The following is a 26,566-nucleotide window of genomic DNA, read 5'->3' as shown; positions in this document are numbered from 1 at the left end:
AAGACACGATTAGACCAAGAGCATGACCACATTTGAACCTTTGCACCAGAATCTTTGCCAGTACACAGTTTTCAACCTCTTTCATGGCTTCACAAACTTTTGATACTGAGAAGGAATATTTTATTTGTGAATGTTAATTTCATTTGTGCTATTTCAACCTACATAATATACCTTGTGTGTGTGTGTGTGTGTGTGTGTCCAGGCAGGAGACAAGCACTACCACCCCAGCTGTGCTCGGTGCAGTAGGTGTAACCAGATGTTCACCGAGGGAGAGGAGATGTACCTGCAAGGTGAGCACAGCTGTCTGCCTGCTGAGGCACCAATCACAGGGTCTCCTTCTCTCCTTCTGAACACATCTGCTCCTCACTCCCAGGGTCGACTGTGTGGCATCCAGGCTGTAAGAACTCCACCAGGACGGAGGAGCGACACAAGAACAAGGTACAGAAAGAAGCTGGCAGGGCCTTGGCTTCATGAGCTACTTCCTGTCGGTTTGTGTTCAGGATGTGTGACAGGGTTCTTCTGGTCACAGACACCTGATCCTCCTCCCTGTCTTCTTGACCTCCACACCTCCCCTTGTCTGTATGGAGCACACACACACACACATATGGAAGCAAATCAGTAACTCAATTCATCAGTCATTGAATACTGAATATTGAAATTTAAACACCACCGAATTAGTTGGTTTTGAATTCACCTCTTTAAAATTGAAATCTAAATGCATTTAAATGTAAAAAAAAATCTGATCCAAAAATTTAAGGTTCAGAAATTAAGGTTGCTCAAATTCGAACAGTAAAATTCAGATCCCAAACATTCAATAAAAATTAAAGTTTCAGAAATTAAAATAGAACAAAATTCTGCCTGCTCAAATTCAAATGGTGAAATTCAGATACCCAAAAATTAACCCGAAAGAATTTGAGCCCCAAAAAATGTCCTTGCCTGTCTTTGGTATCCCGGATGTTACAATCAGAATGTTTTCGTCTGGAATTTTTTGGGCTGAAATTTTTCTGTTAGATTTTTGGGAATCTGAATTTCACCATTATTATTTGAACAGCCTGAATTTTTCTTTTCAGAAAATTTTTTACATTGAAAAAATGCAATGCACCACCTGCTAACTCTTACTCTGACTAGGAAGGTGCCACATGCATGAAACTTGCTCTGGTTACTCTTATTAGTCCCCTCAATGTACAGTAAAAATAATTTGATGCTGGGATATACAGAACATAAATTACATTTGGGGGGTGCAAATAAATCCATATTTCAATTTTAAAGAGGTAAATTTAAAACCAACAAATTCGGTGGTGTTTAAGTTTCAATATTAAGTATTCAATGCCTTTTAAAATTCAAAACATTATGTCACTGATTTGCTTCCATACACACACTCTGGTTGTCATAAGTGTGTGTGTGTTTGTGAGAGCTATGGGGAAGGTTGGAAGGCCGCAGCCCCTGTGTGTTCCCCTGTGTGTTCCCCTGTGTGTTCCCCTGTGTGTTCCCCTGTGTGTTCCCCTGTGTGTTCCCCTGTGTGTTCCGCTGTGTGTTCCCCTGTGTGTTCCCCTGTGTGTTCCGCTGTGTGTTCCCCTGTGTGTTCCCCTGTGTGTTCCCCTGTGTGTTCCGCTGTGTGTTCCCCTGTGTGTTCCCCTGTGTGTTCCCCTGTGTGTTCCCGTGTGTTCCCCTGTGTGTTCCGCTGTGTGTTCCCCTGTGTGTTCCGCTGTGTGTTCCGCTGTGTGATGCCCGTGTGTTCCCCTCTCCCTTCCTCTGCAGCTGTTGCCTCCTTCACTTTTACTCCTCCACCAAACAGAAAGGCAGGTACTGTATTCATCAGAGGGCCTAACTCTGTGCTTGTCCATGTACATAGGACGATGCTCTGCAGGCTGCCCTCTGCTGGCGGCGGTGTGGTGTGCAGTGCATCTGTCTGTGTGTCTCATGCAGAGCCATTTCCCACCCCAGCCCCAGCCTCTGGCCCAGCCTCTGGCCCAGCCTCTGGCCCCACATTCAGCCTCAGACATGTGGAGGATGCATGGGGTTGAGGGTTTCAAGGACCAGACCTCATTTTCCTGAGCAGATTGAATCGTTGTCTTTCAAACTGCCTTGCCCTCCAGAGACACCAGTCATAGACTGGAGTCGTGGAAACACATTTCCTACATGACTGCTGCTGCACATCCCCATTAGAAGGCATGTGGCTTCAAGACATTTAGTCACTGGCTAAAGCCCTCATTCACTTTGCAAGGATCAAATGAATGGCACCCCTGTATTGTACTGGACGACATCCAGTCAGACTGTGTTTATCGTCCAGCAGCTACAAATGATCCAACATGTTTAATCCATACATCCAGCTTCCCAGTGTGATGTTCAGGGGAGGGGAGGTGGAATGGGTTCTGGTGGCAGACTAGACTGGTGCAGGTAGCCTTATCATCTGACTGTTCATCTGATGTCTGATCTTCTCCTCTCGTCCTCCTGCAGCCTGCCAGCTCGTCGTCTGAGAGTATCTGTTCCCGACCTGGTTCAAGCATTCCTGGCTCACCAGGTCACACCATCTATGTGAGTTCTGTTCCCCACCTGTTCTCCTCATCAGAACACAGCCAGGTTCTACTGCACCGCAGACATCCAGCTGCTGTCACAGGCTGTCCCTCAGGTCATAGCTGGTCTCAACATGTCATACTCCTCTGTAGAACCACATAGATCCTGACTAGATTTACATCTGTCAAGTTCTGTAGATGTCAAGTTCTGTAGATGTCAAGTTCTGAAGAGGTGTCCCTCTAGTTAACTCCCTCTCCCTTCTGTGTGTGTATTGTTCTGTCTTGTTTCTGTAGGCAAAAGTAGACAATAAGATCCTTGATTACAGGGACCTAGCTGCCATTCCCAAAGTCAAAGCCATTTATGAGATAGAGCGCCCTGATCTGATCACCTATGAGCCCATGTACACCACCGCCCTGGACGGCCTCGAGGACAGGCCCAGGGTGGCCGAGGTAACCAGAGCTCTGTTCCTCCTTCTACATATATGACCCCACATGTGTGTTCTGTATGTTCAAAACCCCTCAGGATTTCACAACTGTTTACCTGCTCTAGTGTGTAAAACTGTGGTTGTGTGAGTAGTGTGATTCTGTGGTGGTGCTCAGTGTACCCTGTGATTGAGCTGTTCTGGTGAGACCCAGTGTGGAGACAAGTCTGTGATTGTGGAGACAGGTCTGTGAGTGTGGAGACAGGTCTGTGATGAACCTGTCTGTGCCCACAGATCCACACTGCCAGCAGAGGGCGCTCTCCTGTACCTGATGACAGGGTGTGTTTCTTCCTGCACCTCACCACCATAACCCTCACCCTCTCTAATCTTGGTCACTGAGCCATGAGAGGGAGGGCTTACATCGCCAGGGTGAGATGTGAGCTTGATGCAAAATAAAGCACATTAACACAATAAGTGCATCTCTATTCCAGTTCTCCAGGACCATGTCTCCCACCCCCTCAGCCGAGGTGAGTTCAGAGACTGATTACCCCCCCTGGTTTATCATGACTGCGCCAAGGTGAGGTTCAGAGGTGAGTTGGTTGTATTCTCCCTCTTCTCCCCCAGGGCACCTCTGAGAGGAGGGAACGCATTCTCCAGAGGTCAACCAGTCAGGGCTCCATCGGTTCACCTGGTTACAATCGCCATAGTTACACACCCACGTTGTCACGGTCACCGCAGCATTTTCACAGACCAGGTGAGTGTGTGTGTGTGTTTCAGCAGTGATTTTCTGTGCACTGGACTGAATTCAAGTGCAAGTGTCTTGTTGTATGGATGTTAGCCACTTGTCCACACAGCTGGTGACACCTGAGTTAGTTCACCCTCTTGGCCCACTGTCCTCCTCTCTCCTCCTCTTTCCTCCTCTCTCCTCCTCTCTCGTCCTCTCTCCTCCTCTCTCCTCCTCTCTCCTCCTCTGTGAGAGTTCTCTCACACACCCTTTTGATCTTCTAGTAGCCTCCCTCCCTCCCAGCCTCCCTCCCTCCCAGCCTCCCTCCCTCCCAGCCTCACTCCTTCCCAGCCTCCCTCCCTCCCAGCCTCCCTCCCTCCCAGCCTCACTCCCTCCCAGCCTCCCTCCCTCCCAGCCTCCCTCCCTCCCAGCCTCACTACCTCCCAGCCTCCCGGCTCGTCACAGCGTCCTTTACCTCTTTATTTGTTTTTATTAATGATACCTGGATTTACCCTCCTTTATTTTCCCTCCCTCCATCACCCCCCTCCTCCCTCCCTCCATCATCACACTCCTCCTCCCTCCCTCCATCACCCCCATCCTCCCTCCCTCCATCACCCCCATCCTCCCTCCCTCCATCACCCCCATCCTCCCTCCCTCCATCACCCCCCTCCTCCCTTCCTCTATCACCACCCTCCTCCTCCCTCCATCACCCCCCTCCCCCCCTCTCATCTTTGCTGTCTGGATGGGTCCTTGGTCATGTACACATTCATTCTCCCTCTCCCCATGCCCATCCCCCCTCCCTCCCCCTCCCCTGTCCTGCAGAGGCCCTGACAGGCATGCAGAAGCTCTGCTCCTCCCTGTGCAGTAATAGTGTGGGCTCCAACCACAGTGACTCTCGCCCCACCTCCCCTTTCAGACACCACCTCCTCCCCCACACCCAAGGTAAGCCCCCCCCCCCCCTGCTCCAGCACAGACAGGCAGGGTGGAGACGTCTGTGGATCTGTCACACCCATCACAGCCCCCCCCCCACTGTGGTGTCTGTGGATCTGTCACACCCATCACAGCCCCCCCCCCCACTGTGGTGTCTGTGGATCTGTCACACCCATCACAGCCCCCCCCCCCCACTGTGGTGTCTGTGGATCTGTCACACCCATCACAGCCCCCCCCCCCACTGTGGTGACTCGTCAGCCCATGGCATGTGGTTCCAACTGCACTAACTTGACCTTTTACTCCAAACACACGTCTCTCTAGAGCTCCTTTATTTCTGGAGGAATGTTTGCATGTCAGTGGCTCTGCATGTTTGACTCATCAATCAAAAACACAAGCTAAATCTATGGGATTGATTGTTGTTGATTTGACCTCCATGGTCTTGGTTATTGTCATTTTTCCAACAAGAGTTATTAACGTGTGATGTGTGGTTGTATGTTTAAAAAAAGACCTTTTGTTTTCTACTCTGCAGTTGAAGAAACATTTCTAACAGCTGTTGTGTTGAGAGCGTGTTGTGTAGCTGAGAGCCACTGTCTCCTCATGTCAGCCTGTATTCCAGCCTCTCCTGCTTTGAACTGCATGATTAGTCTGAGATTGGTGCCTCCTCTCTCCCTACCTGACCAGCTCCATCGCCACATTCACAACCCTGTGTGTCCTCCCTGGTTCCCTGCTTACGTTCTCCTGTGCTCTCCTCACTGGTTCCCTGCTTACGTTCTCCTGTGCTCTCCTCCCTGGTTCCCTGCTTACGTTCTCCTGTGCTCTCCTCACTGGTTCCCTGCTTACGTTCTCCTGTGCTCTCCTCCCTGGTTCCCTGCTTACGTTCTCCTGTGCTCTCCTCCCTGGAGGCCCTGACCCAGCCAGCGGCAGGAGCTCCCCTCTGCCCCTCCGGCCGGACAGCCGGCCCGTCACCCCGCCTCTCTCTCTGACCCCTAAACATTTTCACCTCCCAGGTAGGAGCCAACTGGAGCACACCCTGTCACTGCTATACCTGTCACCCCTCCTCGCACCCCTCCTCTCACCCCTCCTCTCACCCCCCTCTCACCCCCCTCTCACCCCCCCTCTCCCTGTCTCTATCACAACCTTCTCTCTTTGTCTCTCTCCCTGTCTCTCTGCCTGTCTCTATCACCCCCTCTCTGTCTCTCTCCCTGTCTCTCTCCATGTCTCTATCACCCCCCTCTCCCTGTCTCTTTTTGTCCTATTACACTATTGTCTATTGTCTCTCTTTCTCCTCTCTCTGATTCTCATTCTCTCCACCCTCTTTTTGTCTCTTTCTACCAGTCTCTGTCTCTCCATCACTCTTTCTCCAACTCCTCTCTCTCTCTGTATTTATCTCTCTCTTCTCCCCTTGTCTCTCTCTTCTTCTATGAGTCTCTTCCTCATTGTTTCTGTCTCTTAATTTATTGTTTTCTATTTCAATGTCCACTTTTGCTTTGTCCTGCCTGCTCCCCAAGAGTCAGAAACACACATCAGCCTATCACAAGAGCCGGAACACACATCAGCCTATCACAAGAGCCGGAACACACATCAGCCTATCACGAGACCAGATGACTTCTGCTGTGTTTTGAATAGAGTATAAGGCAGTTTAACAGCGTAGGTAGTTTGCTGTAGTGTCTGCGTGGTGCTTGGCTCTCTCTGTGATGTTTCCCTGCTAACCCGTCCAGTGGACGTGTCGGATCTCACAACTCTTTCTGTTCCTGCCTTCAGATCAGGGGATCAACATCTACAGAAAACCACCCATCTACAAACAACACGGTACATTCCCTGGACTTTCCTTTCTCATATAGATATCATCAAACTATATTGGTATCAGTTCCAAGCCTTTAGACACTGTCAACATGTGGTCCACTGTCCAGTCCTGTTTGTGAGGTCACCTCGTGAGTCTGTCTGTTTTCCATGAACCCTCCTTCGCTGTCAGTGTTGTCCACCTGTTTGAAGTCTCTCTCTGAACCAAAGCATCCTGAACTGAAGTTTTGACCTCTCAAAGCCAGACCTAATTATAGTTAACCTGCCCACTTCAGTATTAAACTTCTAAATCATTGTTCAGTTTTCGCAGCTTCAAAAACATTTCAAACTCGTCTTTCCACTGGAGCCCTCGGGGGTTCTTCTGTTTGAGTGAAGAGACAGCAAAAATGATCTTTATATGTTTTAAAGGTGTTTAGACGTGCCCTTCTAGACTCTGACAGCCCCTGGTTCCTCTGGTTGCCAACCTAGATCCAGCCGCCGTAGCGCCCCAAAGAAAGTCTGATGACATCATCAGATCCTCCACCTTCCCCTCCGCCCACACTCCGTCTCCAGACGGCTGCCCTCAGAGTGGAGGCGACTCCTGGCCCTGCTCCCCCCCGCGTGCTGCCCCTGGTAGGCTTCCTGAGGCCTCTCTGCTCCTCCCAGGGCCTACCTCTCCCCCCTCTCCCCTCTCCTCTCCTCCCTCTCCTCTTTTCTCTCCTCTCCCCTCTCCTCTCCCTCTCTCCTCTCCTTCTCTCCTCTCCTCTCCTCTCTCCTCTCCTCTCCTCCATCTCTACCCTCCTTCTCCTCCCTCTCCCTCTCCTCTCCTCCCTCTCCTCCTTCTCCTCTCCTCCTTCTCCTCTCCCTCTCCTCTCCTCCCTCTCCTCCCTCTCCTCTTCTCTCCTCTCCCTCTTCTCTCCTCTCCTCTCCTCCCTCCCTCCCTCTCCTCCCTCTCCTCTCTCCTCTCTCTCCTCTCCTCTCCTCCCTCTCCTCCCTCTCCTCTCCTCCATCTCCTCTACTCTCCTCCCTCTCCTCCCTCTCCTCTCCTCCATCTCCTCCCTCTCCTCTCCTCCCTCTCCTCCCTCTCCTCCTCCATCTCCTCTCTCTACTCTCCTCTCCTCCCTCTCCTCTCCTCTCCTCCATCTCCTCCCTCTCCCTGACCTCGCCAGTCCTCAGCCTCCTCGCAGCTTCCTCTTCGCTCAAGCTTGGCTGCATCTCCGCTCTCGTGTCATGTGACTCCCAGGAAGGTGTAACGGCTTTGTGCTTTGTTTGCTTGTTCAGCGCTTCTCTGGATCAGTTTTCTTTGAAAGGCCTCTGGCTGCTTGCAGGAGCTTCAGTGGTGCCTTTTTAATCCAAAAACAGCTCAACATCAGACACAAATGATCTGGACAGAGATGTCTGAGACTGGCTTCAAACCTCTTTCTGTCTCACCTCGACCTGTTCTGTGTGTGAAATACAAAATACGTATTACGGAAATACGACAAATACTAATCACTCAATCAGTGATTAGTTTTGATCAAGCAATCTGATAGGGTAATCTTTACAGTGCTTTTCTGGTGTGTGTGTCTGTGTGTCTGTGTGTGTGTGTTATTCACTGGCCACATGCTGCTCCAGGGTCAGAAGGGAGGAAACGGTCCAGGGAAGAGGAGGAAGAGGAGGCTTTGAAACGAAAACAGATTCAGGAGGAACACCTTATCAAGGTCAGAGAGAGCCAGCATAACCACTCTACAAAACACACATGCACACACACATACAGTACACATGCACACACATACAGACACGCTCATACACACACAAACACACACTGTTTTTCCCCTCCACTACAGCTGTGTGTGTGAGCGTGTGTTGTGGCTGCTCTCCAGATCCAGTCTGGGTTAGGAAAGCTCATCCTGAAAGAGGAGAAGGAGAAGGAGCTGACCAGAGTGAAGGAGCTGACCAGAGAGAAGGAGCTGACCAGAGAGGATCTGACCAGAGATGATCTGACCAGAGAGCGTCCCTCCCGTAGCCTGTCCATCCCCCGCTCTGACTCCACCCCCCGCTCTGACTCCACCCCCCGCTCTGACTCCACCCCCCGCTCTGACTCCACCCACACCAACTGTGACGGAGGCAGGGCCCCCCTATGTTTGCCTTCCTGTTTCAATGTGTCGTTATACTGTTTATACGTATTGAAATCAATGCATTATTAAGTATAAAAGGGGATTGTTTATTTATATGTGCTTCCATACTTACATTGTTATGCTCACATTTGGCCATTGCACATGAAGCACAGAGAATTATGATATTTGGATACTTGTCCCTGTCAAACTGGCAGTGTTGACTCACTTTGAGTAGATTTACGATTAAGTTTAAACTTTTTGTTTTCTGTTCTCTATTGTTGAACTAAAATGTTTTGTTCAACTTTTTCAGAAGCAACCTCTCCCACTAAGACATCATCTCTACCTGGCTATGGCAGAAATGGACTGCACCGGGTAAGATCTGGCAGGCGTGGCTGATGGCTCAGATCCACACAGTCCCTGGGGCTGTGTTGGTGAGAAGAAGCCCTGCAGGGCCGATACACACTGTCTGTCTGGATGTTTCTAATGCTGTCTGTGCCCCCAGCCCCAGTCTACTGACTTCACCATGTACAACAGCTATGGGGACATGTGTGGGGGAGGTCGAGGTGAGTCCAGTCGCCCTCACTCACTCACTCACACACACACACTCACACACAGGCAGACACACACACACAAACACACACTCACACAGACACACACAGACAATTTGTGTTTAGATTTTGTTTTACATAAACAATTCTCCAGTCAGGTTTTTATTGCAGAAGACCAAATATAATCTAGTGATCAGATCAATCAGGTAACTTTGAGTTTCCTTCTCTGTCTCATTTTGTCTTGCAGAGTTTCAGGTATGTCTCTCATCTGCTTGTTCCCATGGCGCGTGTTCCTCGCCTCTCTGCCTCGCCTCCCTGCCTCACCCCCTGCCTCACAGCACCCTCTCCTAACCGCTCGGCTCACTGTCTCACGCCGCAGCAACCACTGCGTTTGTCCTGCATGCCATCCTCTCCCATCATCCTCCCTGTGCACGAGGCAGCCGTGTCTGGCATCACATTTAGCCTGCTGTCTCGAGTCCAAACCAACTGTCTCATTTCAATATATGTTCTACAGAACACCGATAGTGTTATCAAGTCTGTAAACGGGAGGTCAGGAGGGTAGCTAACAGTTAGCTACCAGACAGAGTAAACTGGAAAGCTAACACACGCTTGACATGATTTGAGAGTCAACTTTATATATTCTGAAGCCCTTTATAACTGTTCTGACTGACTGTTCCTAAAGTGCCCGTCTAACAAAACTAAACCATCTTTGATCAGAATGCGTCCCTAGTGCCCTACCTCTATATTACATACTGTGTGTGTTGTGCTCTGCTCTGTAGCACATAAAGGATGGCCGTGCAGCGATTGCCAGAATGGACAGGGGAGTATCTATGCCTAATATGTTGGAGCCAAAAGCAAGTATCTCCTTTCTTTACATTTCTAGACTTACAGAATATCACATCTCTCTGAAATGTTGTTTTTGGATAATCTGCTACATGACATGTATCTACGCACGATGAAAGGCAGTTAATTCAACTAGTCATTGTAACAATCCTAATATCCTAACATATAAATAGAGCTCTTTCCCCTTCTCACACCACAAACAAACTAAATATTTTGAGAAAAGCCAACTGACATGATCAGTAACTGTAGTTTTGATCACATGACACACAGTCACATTATTAGAAGGAAGCAGCAGTTTAACTTCAGCCAGTAGATGTTGTGTAGTCCACCTGTTTGCAGGCAAGTGTGTGGTCAGGGAAGACATGTCTGCTCCACAACATGAACCAGTAATGAGGCAGGAGATGCTTGGACCTGTTTTGCTTAGTGTGCTAACGTGACCATGCTAGCTTATCCATGTTAACTTGTCCATGCTAGCTTATCCATGCTAGTTTGTCCATGCTAGTTTGTCGATGCTAGCTTATCCATGCTAGCTTATCCATGCTAGCTTAACCATGCTAGCTTATCCATGCTAGCTTATCCATGCTAGCTTAACCATGCTAGCTTAACCATGCTACATGTACATGGCTTGACTCCAGAGTGGTTGCTGGATTCTGTATGTAACATACAGTGGAAACTCCAACACTGAATGTATCATTAAAACAATTCATATGCCGTCAGTACTCTATAACTGAAGATCTTTATGTTGGGCTTTGGTGTATATGAGTTGGTCAGAAACCAAAACATTTCATTTTGTTGCTGATTTTAAGAGCATTTCACTCTGATTTAGTTTTACACCCAAAAAACGACTTTCCAGAATTTGTCCAGAACTTTTCTATGATTTGCTATTTTGCTTCTTTGCACTTTTGCACTGGGCGACTGTATTTCCCTCACATTTGTCCTCTTGTTGCTATGGATACATCAACACAAACCTGAACACTATGATACCTCAGGACATCACACACTTCTCCTGTTCAGCTGTGAACATATTCAACCTGCCCCCCGAACCCTAACCACACAGCCCTCACTCCCAGACTCTGCCTGGACATACACCCGTTATCTAACTCAGTATTTTCCCTCACAAATTTTCAAGTCACAAAGACTTCTAACTAAACAGATAAGAGTGACTAGAAGCTGTGCATTGATATCCACTACTGATGGGTGTCTCCTTCTGAAGGTCTATCCATATGAAATGCTCATGATCACCAGTAGAGGGCGAGCTAAGCTTCCCAGAGAGGTGGACAGAACCAGACTTGAGGTATAATTTCTTGCTATCGATTCTGGACATTGTTTATTTTAGTGTACATGTGATGAATGTTACACAATACCAGCAATAAAATCACAGTATCCATGGCTTATTGAGAATGTTTCAAGGAAAACAGGAGCTTCAATGCTAACCACACCCCTCCACCCCCACCCCCACCCCCCCTTCCCTTCCTTGTTTTCTGAACCTCTCTTCTCACTCTAGCGCCACTTAGCGCCTGAAACGTTCTTTGACATCTTTGGAATGGAGATCCAGGAGTTTGACAGGCTTCCTCTTTGGAAACGCAACGACATGAAAAAGAAGGCCAAGCTCTTCTAACAGTCAGGGCTGCATGTATACTGTACATTCAATCACACTGTGCAGTACAAACTGTAATATAGATGTAGACATTATTTTTCTTCATCTCCTACTATTTTATGACATTTACAAGGAAGAATGAATGATTTATTTTTCTCTGAAGCTTCCAGAGATCTGAGTGTGTGATTGAACAGACTTGCTCACGAGGTCACAGGGAATGAGAATAAAAACAACTTCTTCCATGTTCAAAAATGACAAAGAATGAGAAAGACTAATCAGTCTGGTCATGTTGCTTTTGACTGCGCTTGTTTGTTTTGTTTCTTGCTTTGCGTCGAGTGGAACTGCTTTCCTTTCTGTCCTGCTTATCTCCTGTGTTGCTGTTGATTCCTGTGGAACTGTGTTAGCTTAACTATGTTAGCTGAACCTCACGACACCATAGGAGAAAGAACAACCACAGTTCTCAAGCCGGACTGATGCGAGAGGCTTGCAGCGTAGCCCTCACATTACCACAAACATTTTAGTCCAATGTTGATATCAAATGGATGGATTCAATGTGTCTTCATGAAACAAACAGTGGCTGATTGTGAGGCTTGTGCTAGCTAGCGTGAATACCCAGTCCCACTGTTTCCTTTGGCTCTGCACTGTGGAGATTTGGTTGTTCCGAGCTTGTTCCTGTCATCAGTACTGTATACCCAGGACATGTGCTAGTCACTCCAAACATAAACACAAATTACACTGCTTCTCTCAGGCTTCCAGGCCAGATAACATTACGTTTTTCTCAGTTGATTTGGAACAGCCACTTCTTCTCCAAATGTTTTAATTATTCAGTAACCACCACATGAGCAGATATATTCAGCAACCACCACATGAGCAGATATATTCAGCAATCACCACATGAACCGATATATTCAGCAATCATCACATGAGCAGATATATTCAGCAACCACCACATGAGCAGACCCATATTCAATGTAAGAGCTAAACTGTATTTGAATCTGTTTTATAACTGAAACCCACACTGCCATTTGTTGTATTGAATTCTAAGCCAATAAAGCTTGAAATCCCGTCGTTTAGAGACCCTTAGCTGAAGCAGACATCCTTCCCCTCTGTGTGTACTCTGCCTGTGTGTGTCCTCTGCGTTCTCCAGAATAACCACGGGGGTCTGGATGTTGTGGGATGGCAGGGGGGGTGCTGATCTGAGGACTTTCCTTCTGTAATGGGACCAACGTGACTCAGTTAAGATCAGGACAAGCCAATAAAGAGGCACAGACCAATGGGAGCCTTGTTGTTGCTTTGTAAACAAGCATCTTCATCTTCAAATGTCTCTCTTTCTCTGTTGCACACACACTCACACACACTTGGTACTGTATGAAATGGTGGCATCTACAGCGTATATCTAAATCTTGTTACAGGGGAATTCATTAATTGAGGAATATTCCATATACACTTTAATATTTTTTTACATTTGTGGCAGATTCCGTTAACTCCATGATTTGAATGTATTTTAACTGAGCCAGAGGCCGACACAGACTGACAGTATATTACACTGGAACTGGTCTGCTGGAATACTCTTTTAGCATGTAGCGCTTTCTCCCGCTAGCCTCATTCCATCAGCCCATCAGGTGTGTTTGTCCTCCATCTCTTCAGATTACCCATAAATCCTGCAGGTCCTCTTCCTGCACTGGTGCCCAGTACCCTAGACGTTACTTAGACTCATTGAGTCTGGAGTCGACAGACACAGGAACATGAAAGACAGATGTCTGTTTGTCACCGTAGGGACCAAGGTTGTGGTAATTTAGGAGCCTTGTGGGTGAGTTATGACAGAGGGGTCAAGGTGAATACTGTCCAGGGAAGCCTGTCAGCCTGGCTCAGGCCAGCCCCCCCAATGCTCTGGTAGGTGACCTCATGTCGCTGTAGAAACATGGGCTTGTTTGGCTCTGAGGCCCGGCTGTGTGGCCGATCTGAGGCCCGGCTGTGTGGCCGATCTGAGGCCCGGCTGTGTGGCCGATCTGAGGCCCGGCTGTGTGGCCGATCTGAGGCCCGGCTGTGTGGCCGATCTGAGGCCCGGCTGTGTGGCCGATCTGAGGCCCGGCTGTGTGGCCGCTCTGAGGCCCGGCTGTGTGGCCGCTCTGAGGCCCGGCTGTGTGGCCGATCTGAGGCCCGGCTGTGTGGCCGCTGGTGTTCACTGATTTAAGATGCTCTGACATAAAGCGAGAGTTTGTCTTTTACTGTCACTTCCCCTGGCAGAGGGTTCATAAAGCGAGGAGAGTGTTTAGCTTTGCTGTGATCATCTGCAGACATGGAGACCCACAGTGTTGCTGTGATCATCTGCAGACATGGAGACCAACAAGTTACAATTAAACAACATGAACCGCTATACGTGCAAGTGTACCTGTGGAAAAAACAAGCAACAATAATAAAAACAATATATCACAGCGAGTACAACATTTTTTAATCAGTTACCACTAACCACAAGAGCAACAAGTCTCTGAGCAAGAGTCATTGTGATCCTTGAGGAAACTAACATCGGGTCAAGCGAACCATTCCTAAGTACCGTTGTACTCCCGGAACAAGTGCGTCTTGAGCCTTTTCTTGAAGGTGGAGAGACAGTCAGTGTCTCTGATGGAGGTGGGGAGTTGATTCCACCACTGGGGGGCCAGACAGGAGAAGAGCTTGTGTTGGGACCGGGCGGTCTTGAGCGGTGGGACCACCAGGCGGTTGTCTGAAGAAGACCGTACGTGACGGGTGGGGGTGTAAGGCTGCAGGAGAGACTTGATGTAGACGGGTGCAGTCCCGTTCACTGCTCGGAAGGTCAATACCAGGGTCTTGTATCTGATACGGGCCATGATAGGTAGCCAGTGGAGAGAGATTAGGAGCGGGGTAACATGGGAGCGTCTGGGTAGATTGTAGACCAGGCGGGCCGCTGCGTTCTGAATCCTCTGAAGAGGGCGGGTTGCACATGCTGGGAGATCAGCGAGCAGCGAGTTGCAATAGTCCAACTTGGAGAGGACAAGTGCTTGGACTAGCAGCTGGGTGGAGTGCTCAGACAGGTATCTCCTGATCTTCCGGATGTTGTAGAGGGTGAATCTACACGACCGGGAGACCGCAGCAATGTGGGCCGTGAGCGAGAGCTCGTCGTCCATGGTAACCCCAAGGTTCCTGGCAGAGGATGAAGGGGTCACCGTCGCAGATCCCAGGGTGATTTGGCGAGGTTCAGCTGGAGGTGGTGCTCGGTCATCCAGGCGGAGATGTCTGTGAGGCAGGCAGTTAGGAAGCTGCCTATGTTTCTGCCTCTGTTTCTGCCTCCATGCTGAATGTGTTTGGAATGCTGCTTCACAGGAAAATCTGTGGAGGCAGCAGGAGAGCCTGAAGAGGCAGAGAGAGGCGGTCCGCTTCAGATTGAAGAAACTGACGGCCAGGCAAGGTGAAATAACAGTAAGTGGAGACGGGAACAGTGATACACAGATCTGTCTGTTTAAAAAAATAAAATAAAAAATATTTAACCTTTATTTACCCAGGCAAGATGTCTGTACAGATATCCGGACACATGCAGACAGTATACAGGACACATGCAGACAGTACACATGCAGACAGTACACTATACTGTATATAGTATATTGTCATATTTTATTTGTGTAGCCCTTTTTACAAGCAATGTCACAGAGGGCTTCACACACTCCTTGTGGCGTCATTATCGCAAAAAGGGGACCAAATACAAAGATATTCTGATACTCATTTACGTTTTCAAGGATTCAATTTTCCACTCAAATGTCAAGATGATATTATCATTTTTGTTATCATTTGTACCGATTTTTTTTATTACAGTCAAAAATGCGAAATAAAAGTATCTTGACTAGTGGTCTCAGACTGTTGGACCCTGCTGTATGTTTAAGAAGCAGGCGACGTTAAGAGCACATCACTACATGGTTCAGTGGACAAAGCTACAACACGAGATCTTAAATCAGTCCAGAGTTCCTTTTCTGTCACAACCAGAAGAAGTCATCTGACATGAGGGCCAGCATCCGGAGGCAGTACGAGGAGATCCAGAAGGTTCTGGAGGAGGACCAGAGGGTGACTCTGACCCAGATGGAGATGGAGGAGCGGGCTGCCGTCCAGGCCCTGGACGACCTGGTGGAGACCAGCTGTGCTCTCATCCAGGAGATAGAAGTGGACCTGAGCAGGATCTCCTCTGAGCTGGCCAGGACAGAGGAGGGAGGAGGAGAGGGGAGGAGAGAGGAGGAGGAGGGAGGAGGAGAGGGCCAGCCAGACTCTATGGTGACAAGGCCCTTCTGAATACAGCTGTGACACATCCTGCTGTGACTAGAGGTGTTGTAACAGTCTGATGCTGTGCTCATGTGCTGTCTTTGTTTTTTGTCTCTCGTTTCAACCTCTCACATCTGTTCCTGCTCCCAAGGACACACACATCCCTGCGAGGTACGAATCTTCACGCCAGTCACAAACACACAACAAACTATCTGATATTTTTACTCACAACCAACTAGTATGATAGTGTATATCTTCATGATGTTGTAAAGCAGCATTGCCTGCGACAGGACATTTCTTGTAATATCCCAGTGGATGTGAGGTCCTCCTGGCCTTCAGCTCTGCTCTGTCTGCAGGGTGAAGGAGGTGCTGAGTGGATGTGACCCAGGCAGCATCCGTTTGGATGAGCCCCGAGCAGAGCATATCCTCAGCCTGACCAACAACCTGCTGCTGCTGCTGCGCTCACAGACCCCCATCAGCAAGAGACTCATCAGGGGCTGTGAGTCCCCATGCCACATCCACACCACATCCACACCACACTGAGTAGCATTCCCTACGCCACATCCACACCACATCCACACCACACTGAGTAGCATTCCCACGCCACATCCACACCACATCCACACCACACTGAGTAGCATTCCCACTCCACATCCACACCACATCCACACCACACTGAGTATATTCCCACTCCACATCCACACCACACTGTGTAGCAGACGTCTTTATCCAAAGAGACATATGAGTAGAGCATAAATATAGTGCAGCAGGAGATCATGCTTTAGAAGTGTGTAGTTTTAACAATATTTTGGTGCTCAGAGTCAAGTAATGCTCTGTGTTTACCAGCTGTAGCACCATCTGATCCCAGTCCGGTGGTTCCAGAGGGTTTCTGGTGGTGAGGTGTGTTTCTGTCCCCAGACCGCAGCCAGGTGTCCCTGGACCCAGACACAGCCCACCCCAAGCTGGTGGTCTCTGCTCTGGGAGACAGTGTCACCTACACCGACACCTGGCAGGAGCTGCCGGAGCGCCCCGGACGCTTCGACACCACCCTGAACGTGATCAGCCTGCAGGGCTTCGCTTCAGGGTGCCACTACTGGGAGGTGGAGGTGACCGGCAAGACGTACTGGGAGCTGGGGCTCACGTATCCCTCCATCCCTCGCAAGGGCAGGGCCGAGTCCTGCTGGCTTGGCCGAGGGCGTGAGTCCTGGTGTGTGGAGTTCTTCGATGGGGAGTACACGGCGTGGCACGCTGGGGTCCCCTACCCCCTGCCCATCACCAAGCGCTTCAGGCACATCGGGGTGCTGTGCAGTTTCTCCACAGGGCTGGTGGCGTTCCTCGGGGCAGACAACATGACGCCCCTGTTCTCCTTCTGTGTAGGCACCTTCACAGACAGCCTCCACCTGGCCATGTGCCCGGGGCATGACCACAACAGCACCAACGCCAAGCCCCTCGTGATCTGTAATGCAACCCCACCGGCTAGTGCACTGTGACGTTGCTATGGAGACTGGGCTTGAGCCTGGGGACTGACGTGTTCAGTATATACTAAACAGAGGACACACAGTATATACTAAACAGAGGACACACAGTATATACTAGACAGAGGACACACAGTATATACTAGACAGAAGACACACAGTATATACTAGACAGAGGACATTTATACACATATGTATAAATGTGGTTGATGAATTGTATGTTCCCACTTGGCTGTGGCATTATTTTCAAAGTTGTATCTTGTTCACCTAAAGGTTATCAGCCTAGTTTGTATTTAAATATGGTCAATGTGCTTTTTAGATTTTCCACAAAAAGCTATCGAAATTATCCCATTAGCTGTGGATACAAAGTCTGTGTTTAAACAAACATTTGTCTCCTGTTGTAATTATGATCTCTGAACCCAAAACTTCAGGGGAGAACTAAGCTAATAGAGTACTAAGCTAATAAAATATGTTACGTAAAGTACATTTACATTTAGTCATTTAGCAGACGCTCTTATCCAGAGCGACTTACAGTAAGTACAGAGACACAAAGTAGTATGGTAGCTAGTTAGTAATCATGACATAGCTAATATTTGTGATCAGTGAAAACAAACAGCAACTCTGACAGACTGTTGAAATCAATAAAACCAGGTGAGAGTCCTGGATGCCAAGGCACCCTGTTCCTCCAGACGAGGTCAAAGATTAGTCAGCCCACACAGCAGGAGAGGCAGCAGAGCTGCTGATCCAGAGCCCACTGTCTCACTGCCGCCATGAGAGCCAAGCTGATCGTCTTGTTTCTCTTCCTCCTGGTGCTCATCCTTCCAGCTCAAGTACGTGCTGTCACTGATCCTCACCAGTTAGCATCGGCATATCACACCCGTGCTCTTTGATTAGCTCTGTTAGAGATGATTGTAATTCAAAATATATTTTCTGTTGAGCTACCATCATAGTTGATAATCTGTAAGGTGTGTGTGTACATGTGCTGTTTTGTTTTCAATGAAGTGCCTACAGTCAATATTAAAGTCGCTACACACTGTACACACAAGATGAAATCTTTTATTTGGTCAGTTGAAAAGAGGCCATCAAAAAAAGCACGAGAAAAATGACAAACGGGCCGAGAAACAGGAAAAGAAACACTCAAGATATAAAGATATAGTTGAAGGTAAACATGTTTACTCATGTTCTTACACATTAGACATGTTTAATTCAGCTTCAAGTATTCATCAAAACAGAAAGATCTCACACAGCACTATTTAATGGCTCAGATGTTTTTTAGACCCTTTTTTCAAGCCTGCAGAGGACCCCAACGATGACGATGATGAACCTGATACTGACTGGATACTCAAGCTTCAAGATCTTGATGGTGAGACATTTAAAAAATATATATATTTCAATTTCAAGGATTTTGAATAGATAGATGTCCTTCTTTTGAATTATGTCATCAGATATCAATCCAAGGTATAAAATCAGTGGGTCCCAGGAAATCAAACTGTCCCAGAATGTTTGTATTTTAACAGTTAAAATGTTTTAAGCTTTTGCCTCAGGTTTCAGTATTACACAATTGCATAGTCAAACTACAAACTAAAGACTACAAACATGGAGGCTAACTTCCTCCTGTTGCTCCTCCCCTTCCTGCTCCAGGCCGGTGCAGCCCTAACCCCTGCCTCAACAGCGGCGTGTGTGAGGAGAGGGGCAAGAGAGGCTACAAGTGTGACTGCCCCAAGCCCTTCAAGGGCAGGAGGTGTGAGAAAGGTTTGAACGTAGATTTATGACCAAGATAATGACCTGCTGCTAAGCTGTTCAGTTGTTTTTCATTTTATTCACTTTATTGATCCCAAATTAAATTCAACCATTCCGGTAACCGTGTGCACAGAATGATAACAAATGGATGCAACATGTAGAATATACACAATAGCAGCAACAACATTATAAATAAAGCAATTGAATCTGCCTTGGAAGGTTCTATAGAATATATATATCCAATAAATGAACCTAACTAGCATGTTCTCACAGCACCCAAAGTTTGCAAGAAGGGAACATGTGGGCGCGGCGAGTGTGTGTTGACCTCCACTGCTCCTTTCTACGAGTGCATGTGCAAGGAGCCCTTCCAGCCACCCAGCTGTCTGACAGGTGAGACTTCCTCTGACACACTCTGTAGAGACGCAGGAGGAGACCTCATGCAGAAGAGTCGTCTGCAGTGAGTGTTTCTGTGATGGTCTGCAGTGAAAGTGTTTCTGTGATGGTCTGCAGTGAGTGTTTCTGTGATGGTCTGCAGTGAGTGTTTCTGTGATGGTCTGCAGTGAAAGTGTTTCTGTGATGGTCTGCAGTGAAAGTGTTTCTGTGATGGTCTGCAGTGACTGTTTCTGTGATGGTCTGCAGTGAGTGTTTCTGTGATGGTCTGCAGTGAAAGTGTTTCTGTGATGGTCTGCAGTGAAAGTGTTTCTGTGATGGTCTGCAGTGAAAGTGTTTCTATGATGGTCTGCAGTGACTGTTTCTGTGATGGTCTGCAGTGAGTGTTTCTGTGATGGTCTGCAGTGAAAGTGTTTCTGTAATGGTCTGCAGTGACTGTTTCTGTGATGGTCTGCAGTGAGTGTTTCTGTGATGGTCTGCAGTGAAAGTGTTTCTGTGATGGTCTGCAGTGAAAGTGTTTCTGTGATGGTCTGCAGTGAAAGTGTTTCTATGATGGTCTGCAGTGACTGTTTCTGTGATGGTCTGCAGTGAGTGTTTCTGTGATGGTCTGCAGTGAAAGTGTTTCTGTGATGGTCTGCAGTGACTGTTTCTGTGATGGTCTGCAGTGACTGTTTCTGTGATGGTCTGCAGTGAAAGTGTTTCTGTCTGTAAACCATGCACGTCCCACAGTTGCGACATGTAATCCAAGCCCTTGCAAGAACGGAGGAACCTGTATCAAAGAGAACATGGACTTCGACTGCACCTGTCCCACAGGATTCAGCGGACGTTTCTGCCATGTCGGTAAATACAGCGTAGTGTTGGCTCCTAAGCTGCCCTTCTTCCCCCTGAGTGGTTATGCCTGACGGCCCATCTTCTCAGGCCCAGACGACTGCTACAGGGATGATGGGGAGGCGTATCGTGGGATGGTGAGTGAGACAGATGACGGGGACGAGTGTCTCTACTGGAACTCTCATTTCATCCTCAGCAGAGGAGCGAACCCCTTCAGCTCCTACGAGGACGCTGAAGGACTGGGTCCTCATAACTTCTGCAGGTCAGGAACAGGGGCGCACACACACACGCACACACGCGCACACAGCACTCGGTTGTCATGGCGCAGCTTGACAGTGTGTCTCCATGATTCAGGAACCCAGACGGGGACACCATGCCATGGTGCTTCGTCAGACGAGGCCGCAAGCTGAGGTGGAGCCACTGCAGCGTCCGCAAGTGTGCTGCTCCTCCAGGTCGGCCTGACGACAGCCCCACAGACACCACCTAAACACCACCTAAAACCATTAAACACAATCTGGGCCTGACGACAGCCCCACAGACACCACCTAAACACCACCTACAACCATTAAACACAATCTGGGCCTGACGACAGCCCCACAGACACCACCTAAACACCACCTAAAACCATTAAACACAATCTGGGCCTGACGACAGCCCCACAGACACCACCTAAAACCATTAAACACAATCTAAAAGTGCACTAATGGTATCCCATCTTCTCGTGCTTCCAGGTCCCAAGCCCCTCCCCTCCACTTCCTCTCCCAAGCCCCTCCCCTCCACTTCCTCTCCCAAGCCCCTCCCCTCCACTTCCTCTACCAAGCCCCTCCCCTCCACTTCCTCTCCCGAGCCCCTCCCCTCCACTTCCTCTCCCAAGCCCCTCCCCTCCACTTCCTCTCCCGAGCCCCTCCCCTCCACTTCCTCTCCCGAGCCCCTCCCATCCACTTCCTCTCCCGAGCCCCTCCCCTCCACTTCCTCCCCCATGCCCCCCCCCTCCACTTCCTCCCCCCCTGGGATGAAGTTCACCAACTGTGGTAAGCCACAGCCTAAGCGGGCCATCAGTCGCATCTACGGGGGTCTGAAGGCTCTCCCAGGGGCCCAGCCCTGGCAGCTGTCCCTGCAGGTCCGCCCGGCCGGATCCACCCAGACCTACCGCCACATCTGCGGAGCGGTTCTCATCGACAGCTGCTGGGCTCTGACGGCCGGACACTGCATGTGAGCAGAACCAGAGTCGTGTCTAGTCTAGTGGGAACAAAAACTCTGCGCGGTGCAGGCGTGAACTCATCCTGCACGGGTTCCTCCTGTCCTGTGCTTGTTGCTACGTTCCTCCTGTCCTGTGCTTGTTGCTACGTTCCCGAGCCTGTCCAGTGCTTGTTGCTACGTTCCTCAGCCTGTCCTGTGTTCTTGCTGCGTGTGTTTGAGCAGAGACAAGAAGCACTCCATGCAGGTGGTGGCGGGTGGGCTGACTCTGGACACACCAGAGCCCATGGAGCAGTCCGTCTCAGTGGAGAGAGCCATCCTGCACGAGAACTACCATGAGACGACGTCAGCCGTGTACAACGACATAGGTGAGTTACCACCTTTATCTACCGGTCTCCCTTATGAACGAAACAAGATGAGATAACACCAAGCTGCACAGCTGCAGCAGCTCTGTTGTGCTGTGGCTCATGGGATGTCTGTACTCTGACCCTAAGCCTTGCTGAAGCTGAAAGCCAAAGATGGAGTTTGTGCTGTCGAGAGCCAGCTGGTGAAGGCGGCCTGCTTGCCTCTGGGTCCACTGCCTGACGGGACAGAATGCAGCATCTCTGGGTGGGGCTCCACAGAGGACTGTAAGCTCCACCCCTACTGAAACTGTGTTTGTGAAGCCACGTCTGTTACCCACACAGCCTGGCACATTTCAACTGTCGCCACACTGCACATTTCAACCACAGGAGTGTGCTTTGTTACACTTTCAAAAGATAAACTTTATTGTTCTTGCTCCTCGTCATCCTCGTCATCTCTCCACCATCTTCTCTCTCCTCTCCCCCCCCTCTGTTTGAAGCGGATTACGGCTCCAGTAACTTGCTGGATGCAGATGTGCTGTTGATCAGCCAGACAAGCTGCTCCTCAGAGGCCGTGTACGGCAGCGTCCTGGACCAGGGCATGTTCTGCGCCGGCTACCTGCAGGGGGGAGTAGACTCGTGTCAGGTCAGCTGGAGAGGATGGGGCTGGGGGGCAGGGGGAGTAGACTCGTGTCAGGTCAGCTGGAGAAGATGGGGCTGGGGGGCAGGGGGGAGGGGGGGGGAGGGAAGGGGAGGGGAGGGGGGAAGCTGAAGTTTAGGGTTTTAACTAAAACCCATTTTGATTTATTTCTTACACATTCTTTGTTGCCTGCTTAAGCTCTCCTTAAGCTCTCTTATCTGAGTTTTGTTTGATTTTTGTCCTGCAGGGTGACTCTGGTGGTCCTCTGACCTGTAATTCTAACGGTACTCACGTGATCTACGGGCTGGTGAGCTGGGGAGACAGCTGTGCCCAGAAGAACAAGCCTGGGGTGTACACCCGCATCTCTCACTATCTCAGCTGGATCAAGACGAACATGCAAGCATCCTAGCAGGGTGGCGCTAACCATAACCTTCTGATGGGCGGAATACGAAGTTATGATTCATGTTTTGTAATCAAGCTTCGTGCTAACATCTGACGGCTAATAATAACACAACTGTGTTAACTGCAGAGATACACAACAATGAAATGTCCTCAGACATATAAGACCCAATTTGTGTATCAACAGAAATCCAGATCCTTCATTTACAGGATACTGATATTCTCAAAATAAATACACTTTTTTGAGATTTGTAGATTTGATTGTAAATCATTATTGAGCACCGTGGACATCACAGAACGTTTTTAACAACTAATTGAAGAGTACAAAGAGTTACAAAGAGTCCCATCTCTGCAACAGTGTAAGAACAGTGTAATAACAACATAATACACGTGTAATAACAGTGTAAGAACTGTGTACAAAGTGTAATTACAACATAATAAGTGTGATAACAGTGTAACAACATAATAACAGCGTAATAACAACATAACAGTGTAATAACAGTGTAATAACAGTGTAGAAGCTGTGTAACAACAGTGCAATAAGAACAGAACAGTGCTCCATGGTAGCTTCGTAGACTAAGTTACATTTGTTGTGCGTGATAGCCAGGAAATGAAAAGGGTATGAAACGACAACAAATAATATTGATCATGCCACCAAATACAGATTAAAACTAAAGTAACAAGTCTGGCTTGAAAATGTAACAAGTACAAAGTACAGATATAAGAAGTGAGAGTAAAACGTCAGAAAAGTAAATACTGAAGAAAAGTTCTGAAACCAGAAAAATATACTTAAGTACAGTAACAAAGTATTTGTACTTGGTTACTTCCCATCTTTGGACAATACACACAATCCATGTTGTTAATGATCTCCATTGTGTAGTATCAGGCGACAGTCCTAAGATGGTGACTGTGATGTTCCTGCAGCTCCTCCCCCCACGCTCCTCGACCTATCAGCATCTCTGAGACAAAACAGCGTGAGGGGCTGTGTGTTCAGGTTGTTCATGTTGATACAAGGGTTGAACATGGGGTAGAGGGGCTCCAGGCAGGGCACGCGGAACCGATGCAGCAATGTCAGCGTGTCGGCATCATAGAACGACAGCGCCCCCTGCTGGAGGTCAGCCATCATGCCCAGCTTGACAACCCTCCTCCCCACAGACAGCAGGGTCTCCTGGGCATCGTGGCATGCCAGGTACTGCCCATCTCCATGGTAGACGCACCAGGACGCCTTCTTCTGGTCTGCGAGCCCCTTGGTGGGGCCTCCCTCTTGGAAACCAGTCTCCCCGGTGGTTGTACCGATCAGCCAGAAGGGCTTCTCCTGGACCAGCACTTCCCAGTAGTGCCGGCCAGTAGAGAAGGACTCTCGGGCCAGGATGCTGTACTGGGCGTCCAGGCGTCCAGAGCCCGGGGCCCCAGCGCTGGGTTGGGTTCCCCAGCGGACCTGCTGCCTGTCCTGGGACACCAGAAGCTGGGGGTGGGCAGTGCTGGGGTCCAGGGTGAGCGCTCTAAGATCTGCACACACACACATGTTATTGTGTGTACACAGTGAAGATGCACTTGGTAAACTGCTCTTTAGATGAAAGGCGCAATACCAAACACATTCTAAAAACAGAAACTAATTGACATTTGGTTTAATTTAAACACTGAACTGTCCTTAGCAGAAATAAACTGCACTGACACGACCACATCCTGGGGAAGTGCTGAGACAAGGCCACGGTCAGGTCATCCACCAAGCGCTCGATGGTCCTCAGCTTCTCAGGGCTGCAGATCTGCTTCTCCATCTCCCTGAGGGGCGGCAGGTCCAGAGTTCTCCTGCACACAGGGCAGCTATAGTCTAGTCATGTCAAATAAGTATTCACTAAGCAGACGCTTTTACCCCCAGAGATGTGCAGAGGGAAGGCTGAGCCTGCGGACGTTTGATCTGCAGTCATATGCTGTCTGGAGTCCGGTACACTATTTTGAAAATAATTTTTAAAAGTATTTTGAAAAGTATTTTGAAAATAATTTTGAAAAGTATTTTGAAAATAATTTTGAAAAGTATTTTGAAAATAATTTTGAAAAGTATTTTGAAAATAATTTTGAAAAGTATTTTGAAAATAATGTTGAAAATAATTTTGAAAATAATTGTGAAAATAATTGTGAAAATAATTGTGAACATTATTTTCAAAATTATTTTCAGAATTATTTTCAAAATACTTTTCAAAATTATTTTCAAAATACTTTTCAAAATTATTTTCAAAATTATTTTCAAAATACTTTTCAAAATTATTTTCAAAATACTTTTCAAAATTATTTTAAAAATACTTTTCAAAATTATTTTAAAAATTATTTTCAAAATACTTTTCAAAATTATTTTCAAAATAGAGATGTGCAGCCTTCCCTCTGCACATCTCTGGGGTTTTTTTTGCTGAGAAACTAAACAACGTGGACTCACCCAAGCCCATGTGCTGTGATCCGCTGAAAAAGACATCACACTAAATTATTAAAACATTTTGATAATCATACATGACATCCTTATGATTCTCAATACTCACTTTTGTTGGAATCTGGAATATTTACCTGCAGGAAGATCAAGTCATTTGTTTCTTGGATCAGAGACTTGCTGGTGCTTCTCAGACTGTCGGTCTCCTTGATCTGTTCCTCCAAGACCTGCCTCTGGGCCTCCAGCCATTCTGAGATGAACACCTCTTCTGAGTCCACCATCTTTACCATCAGGCTCTCGTCTTCCTCAATCAGACCTCGAATCCTGCTGTACTTGTCAGAGATTCTGCTCCTGAAGGCTGCAGTAGACTTCTGGAAAAATGAAACTCCAAATTACGTTGCTTTTTCATGATAGAAGATAGATTCTGCCTTCCATAAAAATAACTGAACACATAACTGAACTACTTACTAGTGGTAAATGACTAAATGTAAATGTAGTGGCAGTATGATAGGGTAGAACATGAGTTAAGTAAAAAATACATCAATATGTGTTTACAGTACCATTGTCTCTGTGTACACGGCCTCCAGGTCCTTAATGGCTTGCTCTGCTGACATCCTTCTCTGCAGCAGCTGGGTCATCGTGGTCTCCAACATCGTCTGCAGAGAGAGACACAGGAGCACCATGAGGAGCACAGGGTCACGGAACGCCTGCTGTCAGGAAGACTGTCACCTATCTTTCTGTTTGTGTGGCTGTGCTCTCCTCACCTTGAGCTCTGCGCTGGCATCCTGCAGCTGCAGGACCTGGTGGTGTTGGTGCCGCCCCACCAGCAGGCAGAGGGAGCAGACAGGAAGCTGCTCCTCCACACAGAACAGCTTCAGCTGCTGTTGGTGCTCCCTGCACTTCAGAGAGAGGGGGTCTCTGGTCACCTCCACCAGCACGTGCTGCCGCAGCACTGCCCTCTGCTGGTGGAGCGCTGCGTGGGCCCGGCACAGGGAGGCGTCACAGGTGAGGCAGGTTCTGATGGCGACGGACGCTGTCTCTATGCAGTGGTCACAGGTGACAGGGGAGGAGGAAGGGGAGGAAGGGGAGGAGGGGGCCCCAGAAGAGGCAGGCTGACTGAGTGATGCCCCTGTGATGGAGAGATGCTGCATCCTAGCCTGGAGACTGGGCTCCACCTCCAGGGTCAGGTCTGAAGGAAGCAGGATCTGGCACTCCGGGCAGAAGAAGGGGCCTTCAGCGGACAGGTCTGCGTTCCACACCGTGCGGATGCAGGAGAGGCAGAAGGTGTGTCCACATGGGAGCATCGCTGGTTCTGAGAAGACGTCCTGGCAGATTGGACATTTCAGGCTGGGCCCGGCAGTCTCCATATGGTTGTTGCTTTTAAATGTGCTCTATAAATAAACTTGACTTGATACTTCTGCT

At 48.5% G+C, this 26,566-nt stretch overlaps 4 protein-coding genes across 4 annotated transcripts in view; 3 read left to right on the top strand and 1 right to left on the bottom strand.

Annotated features, from left to right (window-relative positions):
• The window catches only part of ablim1a (actin binding LIM protein 1a), a 29,544-nt gene extending 16,851 nt beyond the window's left edge, over window positions 1–12,693 (top strand). Inside the window, exons 8-22 of the mRNA XM_067236912.1 lie at window positions 203–290; window positions 374–438; window positions 2,458–2,535; window positions 2,808–2,963; window positions 3,427–3,462; window positions 3,560–3,689; window positions 6,351–6,398; window positions 7,983–8,068; window positions 8,231–8,360; window positions 8,778–8,836; window positions 8,967–9,027; window positions 9,260–9,267; window positions 9,792–9,866; window positions 11,069–11,149; window positions 11,360–12,693. Coding sequence (XP_067093013.1) covers window positions 203–290; window positions 374–438; window positions 2,458–2,535; window positions 2,808–2,963; window positions 3,427–3,462; window positions 3,560–3,689; window positions 6,351–6,398; window positions 7,983–8,068; window positions 8,231–8,360; window positions 8,778–8,836; window positions 8,967–9,027; window positions 9,260–9,267; window positions 9,792–9,866; window positions 11,069–11,149; window positions 11,360–11,473 — 1,215 coding nt within the window. The 3' untranslated portion in view covers window positions 11,474–12,693. The remainder of the gene's footprint in view (window positions 1–202; window positions 291–373; window positions 439–2,457; window positions 2,536–2,807; window positions 2,964–3,426; window positions 3,463–3,559; window positions 3,690–6,350; window positions 6,399–7,982; window positions 8,069–8,230; window positions 8,361–8,777; window positions 8,837–8,966; window positions 9,028–9,259; window positions 9,268–9,791; window positions 9,867–11,068; window positions 11,150–11,359) is intronic.
• Window positions 12,694–13,788: 1,095 nt separating this feature from the next.
• LOC136942777 (E3 ubiquitin-protein ligase TRIM39-like) lies at window positions 13,789–17,205 on the top strand. Its single transcript, XM_067235749.1, has 5 exons — window positions 13,789–13,802; window positions 14,716–14,887; window positions 15,446–15,691; window positions 16,070–16,214; window positions 16,634–17,205. Exons 1-5 carry the CDS (start codon window positions 13,789–13,791, stop codon window positions 17,203–17,205), a joined length of 1,149 nt encoding a protein of 382 aa, XP_067091850.1.
• Window positions 17,206–17,699: 494 nt separating this feature from the next.
• LOC136943343 (hyaluronan-binding protein 2-like) lies at window positions 17,700–22,928 on the top strand. The gene is made up of 13 exons (XM_067236620.1): window positions 17,700–18,020; window positions 18,259–18,352; window positions 18,467–18,553; window positions 18,832–18,942; window positions 19,204–19,320; window positions 20,050–20,160; window positions 20,239–20,410; window positions 20,503–20,600; window positions 20,880–21,360; window positions 21,571–21,713; window positions 21,840–21,974; window positions 22,187–22,332; window positions 22,574–22,928. The coding sequence occupies exons 1-13, from the start codon at window positions 17,961–17,963 to the stop codon at window positions 22,733–22,735; spliced, it is 1,917 nt and encodes a 638-aa protein (XP_067092721.1). The 5' UTR covers window positions 17,700–17,960; the 3' UTR covers window positions 22,736–22,928.
• Window positions 22,929–23,620: 692 nt separating this feature from the next.
• LOC136942776 (tripartite motif-containing protein 72-like) lies at window positions 23,621–26,511 on the bottom strand. Its single transcript, XM_067235748.1, has 6 exons — window positions 25,909–26,511; window positions 25,705–25,800; window positions 25,282–25,515; window positions 25,157–25,179; window positions 24,401–24,534; window positions 23,621–24,234 (listed from the first exon to the last, which is right to left on the bottom strand). Exons 1-6 carry the CDS (start codon window positions 26,509–26,511, stop codon window positions 23,621–23,623), a joined length of 1,704 nt encoding a protein of 567 aa, XP_067091849.1.
• Window positions 26,512–26,566: the final 55 nt, after the last annotated feature.

This window comes from Osmerus mordax, chromosome 5 (assembly GCF_038355195.1).
Source record: "Osmerus mordax isolate fOsmMor3 chromosome 5, fOsmMor3.pri, whole genome shotgun sequence".
Classification (NCBI taxonomy): domain Eukaryota; kingdom Metazoa; phylum Chordata; class Actinopteri; order Osmeriformes; family Osmeridae; genus Osmerus; species Osmerus mordax.
The sequence above is the reverse complement of the archived record's forward strand: the minus strand, read 5'-3'. Positions and strand labels throughout refer to the sequence as shown.